Source organism: Drosophila nasuta, chromosome X (assembly GCF_023558535.2).
Source record: "Drosophila nasuta strain 15112-1781.00 chromosome X, ASM2355853v1, whole genome shotgun sequence".
NCBI classification, from domain to species: Eukaryota; Metazoa; Arthropoda; class Insecta; order Diptera; family Drosophilidae; genus Drosophila; species Drosophila nasuta.
The window spans coordinates 562,482-571,113 of record NC_083459.1 but is presented as its reverse complement, the minus strand read 5'-3'; the positions used below and the strand labels follow the sequence as shown (position 1 = coordinate 571,113).

The window sequence follows — 8,632 nt, the reverse complement described above, 5'->3', positions numbered from 1 at the left end:
TTCTGGTTAATAATTTTCACTTGCATTAATGGCAATTGAAACTGAAATTTGCCGAATGAAATCATTCGAAGCGTCGCGTTCGCGGTTCGGTTTTTGTCGTCGTTTTCGTTTTGGTTTTGGTTTTGGTTTTCGTTTTCGTTTTCGTTCGACAAACAAAAGGTAATTTTCATCATTGAAACGAAGCGAAGTTGAATCAATGAATGTTCGCGGAGGGAAGGGGGGAATGTTGAGGGGGTCACAGCCTATTAAAATTGCCCGCATTGGCAAAAAAAAAACTCAGAGAGGGGTTTGCAAATGACGCGGTGCGCTAAAAATAGACGAAAAGTTAGGGTCAGCTCAAGCTGTTCGTTCGGTATGCGGCACACGTGTATTTTAGCTAGTGGTGTATGAGGGGGGAAAGTAGGGGAAGAGGAAGGGGAAGGGGAGTGCGACAATTGGAGAATCCGACGACGAGTTGCCGCCAGTCCCCAGTCGCCAGTCGTGTTTCGTTGGTCAACGTAAAATGTTGTAAGCGCTTTTTGGCTGACGTTTTTGTTGTTGTCGCTTTTTGTTATTGTTATTGTGATTGTTGTCGTTGTTGTCGTTGTTGTTGCTGATGGCTGCACCAAGTGGACGGCTGATGGCGACAATGCTACTCACCTTAGTACTGCTCCTAGTTCAGGTAAATAACAAAACTCAAAATTGTCTTGCGTATTTAGTTGAGTTTCAATTTCTTTTGCTTAGTCACACGCATTGGAGTTCATGGATGCCGATGACTCAGCATTGGAGCATCACGACGATGTTGGCGGAGATTCTGCCGAGCTGCCGGCCAACTTTCACAGCTATTCGAGAGACACCATCGCCAACTTTAATCCCCACAAACAGGACGCACACTTTCGCACCCTCTGGGAGCGTGTTCCCCTCCAGAAGCAGGATGTGATCAAGCGTAGATAGCTTAAATATGAATTCGATTTTGTATAACCTAAGTACTTCATACTTTCATATTCATTATTGATCTAAAGGCAAATATCATTTCACCCTCTAATACCCAAGAGTAATGTGAGTCACTCATCATATAATTTGTATTACGATGGAAAACAATTAGAGGTTTGAAGGTTATTTGAATTATGATTGTCAGTTGTCAGTTGTCATTCAATAATCAAAATTGCCAACTGACAAATTGAATTCAAATCACTTAAAAGCGCCTTGTTTTTTAGATCATACAATACAAATTATGTGATGAGTGCCTCACTCTTGGGTTAAGTCATGGCAAACGTATAACATAGAATATATTCTGGAAATAATAGTCATAGGCACCTAATGTAGATATGTGTATTTTTTTTCTGTTTTTTTTTTTTTTATATCGTAAGTTGGTGGAAGATGACATCTTCGAAAGTATTTTATGTACTATAAACCATTCATATAATTTAAGTTTATCATTTATTGCATAATCAATCTCAATCACAATTGTTCTGTATTTCTAGTCCCAATTTACATTCTCAATATATGTTAGCATTGTATAAATTCTGCTCTTTGTCAAAGAAAACAAAATGAATCAGTTTTGACACTTTCCGTATTATTATTAAGAATCACTCACAAAAAAAACTCACGAATAAATTGAATGATTTTGAAAAAAATATATCATTTTATAGGGTGGAAGGATTTTATTTATTTGCTCCTTCAGGAAATCTATGTAACAGGCAGAAGGAGTCGACTTCGACTGCAAAAAAGGCTAGTATATTTTTTATACCATTATTATTGCATTTGGTATTTTTGTAGTATTTTCAGTATATTATTTTGACAGCATTGTTTTGCTTTATAGTGAATATCTAACAGTCCAGCAAAAAAAAATAAACAAAATTTCAAAAATTTTCGACTTTTTTTAGGAATACATTTTCATAACTCCCATATCAGCGGATATTTTTTATTTATTTATACAGGATTTAAATTTGTTGTTAGAGTAGTAATTTATTGCTTCCGTAATGTGACATACTGAATTGTTTTTCAAATGCATTGATTAATGAAATTCATTTAAGCTTCCTCCATTTCTAGCCGTTTAATCAAGAGGGAACAGCATTTTTTTTTTTAAACATAGTTCATAGTGTTCGATAAAGAATCGGTCTGATAGTTGTGCTCTTCTTCGGTAAGCAAAGTGGTATATTGTGTACTCTGTGGTATATTTTGAGTGTAATAGGATATTTATATTCAAGTTATAGCCTTTTTTTTAGTATGATCTTGTATATCTTGTATATTTCGAATATAATACTATATCGATATAGAAATGACAGTCTTTGGTATATTTAGTATTTTTTTGGTTTAATTTATTTTTATACTTGTATATTTAAGAATAATATTGCATTGTTTTACTTTTAATGGAAATAGTTAGAGGATATCTCACAGTCGAGAAAATTGAGTAAAATTTGATACATCAAAATGTTCTACTTTTGTTGGGAATATCTATAACTCGTATATTATTTGAAATGATTTAAGAAAAACGAAATTAAAGCACAGTCTTGAAGCCACTCTCTCCCCTCTTTCGTCTCGGCAGATGACATTCCTATACCAAGTGCATTAAATGAAATTTTGAATACTACACTTTTGCGTTGTCAATGTAAGCATCAACTATTCGAGGCGAGTCATCAACAAGAAAATGCACTTGTTGTCTTCATTGATACAACTAAATGACAGTGAGAGATAGAGAGAGAGAGAGAGGGACTGTGAATTAAGCCAAGACAGCTAACAGCTGCTTTTGAAAATAGCTCTTCAGCATCGCTTAGCCAAGTTTATGGAGCAGTTATGGCAACCCGCTGTTGCCACAGTCTGATTGCGTGGTATAAAAAAAACGTTGCCACTTCATAGAGAAACAGACGAACAACAACGACAACAACAACTGGCAAGTGGCAAGTGGCACACAGATTGGTCAGCTTCTGACCCGTGGAGAAGGGGGAGATGGCAAGAAGAGGGATGGGGAGGGCAGGCAGCAAGTGTTTGTGTTTGCCCCAAGACGTATGGGTCACTACTTGACGAAGCAACCCTCGAGAACGTGACCCACGCCCAAGTAGTTCTTTCGAAAAGTATAAAACAGAGAGCGGAGAACAAAAAAAAAAAAAACGACGCCCCGAAACATAGCTAAAACTTTTTTATTTGCATTTTGTTTTAAGAATGAAACAGAAGCAAAAAATTAAGTAAAAAGAAAGCTGAAAAAAGAAAAACGGGAGACCAATGGTGTTTATGCTCATTCCTGTTTCTTCGCTCGTTTTTTTTGGGTTGTTTCTTCTTTGTTTTGTATAAAAATGCACAAGTTTTATGCTTCTATAAAACTTTTTGTGGTAGAAACTTTGCACTTGTCTTGTAGCCCGCCGAAAGGGTTTTACAATGATGCGCTTCAAGCAACAGCTTACCCCTCTTCCCTATGCCCTTTCCCCTTTCCCCTCTCCCCGTTCCTGCTTGTCGCACTGCAACCCGCTTCGCTTAAGTGGGCGTGTCAGGCACTTAATATTTGAGACGCATATCAAAAAGTAGCGGCTAGTTATTGGTCTATTTTGTGGGTTAGAGACAAAAGTTTTTAGGCAGCGCATTTCTAATGCCACCTTTCAGCCTTGCCTTCCCTTCTCTTCCCTTTCCATCCCTTTCCCCCTCTCTTATAGCTGGCATTGCGATTGTGTCCACTTAGTTAACCCCGGATTTTGCTGCTGCTCTCCGTCGTCGTATGGCTGCTATGCATTATCATTAAAATAAATTATTAGAGTCCGTCCGGAGCGCAGCAGCAACTACGCAACAACTAAACGCATTTTGCACGTTTTGCCTGAGCAAATTTTTTACACGATTTTTACAACTTTTTTCAACGCATTCGGCTAAGTAGACAAAAGCTTTTCGCTGGACAACGGCAACTGAAGGTGAAGGCAAGTGAAGTGGCGAGAGCGAGAGTGAACTGCAAATAAAAAGTCAAGTGAGTTAGAGGCAACAACAACAACGACAACGACAATAGCAACGGCAACGGCATTTAGTTAGAGCTCAAAAAGGTTTGCAAGAAATAACTTTGCATACTTTTAGGCAGCGCATGTTAAATACTAAAATACTAAAATACTAAATGCAAGCCAAGAGACAAAAACACAATGACCGAGCCAGAGGTGCGAGTGGAGAGGGGTGAATGGTGAGTGGTGAGTGGTGCTGTGAGTGGTCCAAATGGTGGTGGTGAGTGGGTGGTGCTGCTATGTAGTGCTACTTGCATGCGGAGGACCACGTAATTTCTCAAGCTGCCATTGCCTAACCACGTAAAGCATAAAATATTTGCTAGCTGTGACCCTTGCCTCACCCTGTCTTGCCACTTTCTTAAGCATTCTAATGCTGTCCACTGGACAGGACTGGACTGTAAGAAAAGTATGTCTAAGAAGTTGCCAAACAAGTTGCACTTGCGACGACGCTGCTCATTTGAATACATGGCAACAACTTTGACCACGCATTAGTTACACAACAAACACAGCACACATCAGAGCAGGACTCAGAAGTGAAGTGAAGTCAAGTCCAGGCGAAAGCAAGTCAGTCCTTGTCGCTGACTTTGCCACATGCCTCATGCCTCATGCCTCATGCCTCATGCCTCGTGCGGCGAGGGTCCAGGCACATGCAATTTGTAAACCAAAGCGCATAATTTACAATGAACATTTCGGTTTGCTCTAACGGTGCTTAAAGCTGACCACGCCACAGACTTCATCTTGTCTCAGTCGCAGTCTGTTGTCTGTTGTCTTGAGCTTGAGGTCATAAAATTACACACTGAGAATCTTAGGTAGAAAATACTCTCGAAGCGCATTGATCGAGAATCGCCGCTTTGCTAGTTTCCCCTTTCCTCCTCCCTTACTATTTTTTAGGCGTGTGGCTTAAGTATCTCAAGTTGACTACGACTGCTACTTCGGTGTCCTTCTGCTGCTACTGCAGTCAAGTGGCTGCCGTGGCCACGTGGCCCCCAACTCCGGAGCACTTTCGGGGTAAAGCGAAAATAACTTGTAGCAAATTAAGTTTGTTAGTAATTAGAACACCACTAAGGACACCTGAGCATCCTAGCCGAGCCTGGCCTGGCGAAATTTATATGCCAGTCGCCTCACACTACAACTTAGAGCATGGCAGACAACACAGACGAGCACAACAATTAAACCCACAGCCCTTTTTTCCTTTCCATTCTTGTTTTTTTGTTTCGTTGCTTTGCTTTTGGTTTTGAGCTTGTTGTGTTCAGGTATCTTCACAACCAGCAAAGTAACAAAAGTTCCAAGTCGCCTTGTCGAAAATTCCTCAAGCCGAAAGTTGGCAACTTTGATGTCCAAGCTGCTCCTTTTCCTCTCTCTCTTCCTTTACCATTTGCCATTTGCCATTTGGCAGGCAGGCTGCACTCCAACAAAAGTATGCAACAAGGTTCTTGGCATGCGTCTGTGGGAGAAACAGTTGCATGAGGACTACCATGATGACGATGATGATGATGATGATGATGATGGCGATGATGATGATGAGTAGCTACCAAGCCAAGTGCATGCCTGGACATCGTCCAGTTTCGCCAGTTTCCAGTTGCAGTTGCCCTCCTCGGCCACTTGAGCAATGTGGCCAAGTGGCAAAAGTTTCTTGCCTAAGCAGTTGACCTGCGTCGCCTTCTGGTCAACCTTCTCCACCTCAACACACACACACACACACACACACACACACACACACACACACACACTGCATGAGCTTAGGAGGTAAGTACTCTCCAGAAGTATGGCATAGTCAGCGTGTTACATACTGTCAGCTCGTCTGTCATCCATTCACATCCATTCACTGCCTGTTCATAACTCACTTGCGAACTTGCCACATTCATAGCAACAACAACAACAGCAACAACAGCAACAACTGAGCTATGGATCAAAGAGATCAGCTTGGGGCTTACCTGCAAGGATTCATCTCAACTCCAGTACTTGAGAAAAGACACCAATATTAAATATTCATTATACTTTACCAATTTTATTTAGAACAGTCAAATAATAAAACCACTTTGTGTATATATTAACATACATATGTATGTGAATAATTAAAAAATTACTTTCATTTATTTCAGTTTAAACGTGTTGCAGAGATGAAAGAATGCTTAAAGAAAAAAGTGAGTTAAAAGAAAAAGAACGGATATGTTTCCATAGTTTTTATACCCGCTATCCATGGGCTAATAGGTTATTCAGCCTCAAGAGAGGCTCGTAAATTTATAAAAATCTGATAACAGGCGTAATATACATACATAATGAACTATAGTCGGTATGAGTCTTGAAAATTTGGTTGCGATCGCATACAAATTGTAAATGTTATTTAAGAAATACTATGGTATGGGGATAAATAACTACTTACTACGAATCTTATTACCACATTTGATAATCTGGTATATTACGGTATATTTATTTGCTATATTTACAAATTATTTATGTTATAGTCTTCTTTTAGTATGTTTGTGATACTAGCCGAAGACCTAAGTTGTCATGGCTCTTCTCCTAGTAGGCTAAGGTTTTTTTTTTATAAATTGTTGTCTATTTTTATAAATAAAATAAAAATGTTTACGATAGGTTATATTTTGGTATAATAATGTTTTGCTTTTATTCAAAATGCTTAGCGAGTATCTCACATTCGAGCACTTTCTTAATTGTTTTCTTTCTATACAAATTACTATTTCCCAGTATAATCTCGTGTAAAATATTCAAAAACTCTTTCTTTGTTTCCAATGCGTAAGCACATTTGTAATAAAATGCAGAAAATCGAAAATCTTTGTTATACAACCCACAAAAAAATAATTAAGTACTTTTAAAAAGGCGTACAAAATAAGTTCTCTTTGATTAAAAAGGGAATCACTAAAGAAATGTTAATAAAGTTCAGTTCTCTTAATGATTAGTTAATTTTAAGAAAAAATTGCGAGATGAATTTTAATTGACTGCTTCAGTAAATAAATTAATATAATTTTATAATAATATGTATATATAAAGTTCACCATATAGTATAGTCTTGAAATCAATTGCTTCAGGAATTCAAGAATTTATTGTAAAACTGACTTTTTATGAAGCTTCTATGCATCTTATTTTTTAAGTCTTTTTATATTGGCTGCTTAATTGATTTCAGTTTAGTTTGGCTGCAATAAAATCAATCCATATTCTAGCTAGTTTCATAATAATGTACTTAAAGTTCGCCAAGGAATTTGTCTTGCAATCAATTCATGAATTCATGAAGTAATTGCCTTAGTATGAAGCTAATTTAATGTGAAATATTGAATATAAAACAAAGCTATTTAAGTGGAAAGTTGCAAACTTAAGGATTGAGCGACAAGCTTAAGAAGTTCTCCCCATTTTCAGCAGCACTTTCACTGCATTAACACCAAATTAATTTTGTCTCAAAACACACACAACCCCAGAAAGAGAGTGAGAGAGAGAGAGGCAGGGGAAGTAGTCATGTGTGTGTTTAAATGCAGGGCGATTGAATTTTAAACAAGAAGGACAAATGCCAGCAATCAAGTGAAGTCATGTTAAAAGAGCAGAGCAAAATGAACTCCCCGAGCAGCACAAAAGGACACCGAGTGAAAGGAGGAAGCAAGGCGAAAGCCAAGGCAAAGGCAAGGCATTGTAACTATAATCAATATGCAGCAGTCAATAAAGGACTGAATAGTCCTTTGGTCGAGAAGCAACAATTACAGCAGCCCAATGTGGAGTGGAGTAGTGGCAACCAAGGGGGGCAAGGAGCGATTGTGCCTCATAGTTTTGCAGTGCGTCGGTTAAATGATGTGTAATCGTCTTATGTGCACTTGAATGCCTTTTGGCTTCTAATATGGCCAGCGAGGCGACAGACAGCACTGGCGACAAGGACCTGCAAGTATCGACATGAGCATGGCCAGCAGAGCAGCAGGACGAAGGACGAAGGCAGCACAAAGGACGCACCCAGACTGGAGTTGAAAATGGGAGTTGGAGTTGGAGTTGGAGTCGGAGTCGAAGGCAAGGCAAGTAACCAATTCGCACACACAAAAGAAAACTTTGCCATAGGCTGACCTCAAAATGCACAACGGGCAACTCAGGCAGTGAATGCCTAAGGACCTTTTGCTCCTCGCTTGCCTTGACCTGGGCGCTGGAGCAAACTTTAATTTACAATCAATTCAGGCGTGAATAATAAACCACAAGAAACCAAACAGAGCCAAAGCGATGGCCAAAGACAACGCACAAGTGAAAGTGTTGCCAACTGTATCTGCTGCACTCCAGCACACACACACACACACACACACATGTGTGTGTTTTAAAATTTAGTTACAACACAACACCAAAAGTTTAGCAAGTTTTCAAACAAACAAAGCGCACACAGAAGGAACCCCAACAAACTCAATCTTCTCCCCTCCTCACCGTCTCCAGCCGCTCTCAGAAAACACAAAACCACAACACTTCCGCCGCCTGCTTCAACTTCCCCTTCCCCTTCCACTTCAACTTCAACTTCGGCTTGAAGTGTCCTGTCCGGTCCCTGGTGACGTCCTGCCTTCTGCCTGCTGTCTGCTTGTCTAGCTAACGTCCCTAGGCTGGGCTATCAATATTGTTTTCCTATTAAATTGATCATTGGTCAGCAACAATTGTGGCCAAAGCGTACACAAGTGAATGTACAGACGGACAGACAGACAGACAGA

General features: G+C 39.4%; 1 protein-coding gene across 1 annotated transcript; it reads left to right on the top strand.

Moving 5' to 3' along the window:
• The first annotated feature begins 478 nt into the window (after positions 1-478).
• On the top strand, positions 479-1,330 carry LOC132795974 (uncharacterized). Its single transcript, XM_060806956.1, has 2 exons — positions 479-661; positions 724-1,330. The coding sequence occupies exons 1-2, from the start codon at positions 596-598 to the stop codon at positions 931-933; spliced, it is 276 nt and encodes a 91-aa protein (XP_060662939.1). The 5' UTR covers positions 479-595; the 3' UTR covers positions 934-1,330.
• The last annotated feature ends 7,302 nt before the right edge of the window (positions 1,331-8,632 follow it).

Coding starts and splice junctions, on each gene's coding strand:
- LOC132795974 (XM_060806956.1), top strand. CDS start 596: ATGGCTGCACCAAGTGGACGGCTGATGGCGACAATGCTACTCACCTTA. Junction 662..723: donor TAGTACTGCTCCTAGTTCAG/GTAAATAACAAA, acceptor TCTTTTGCTTAG/TCACACGCATTGGAGTTCAT.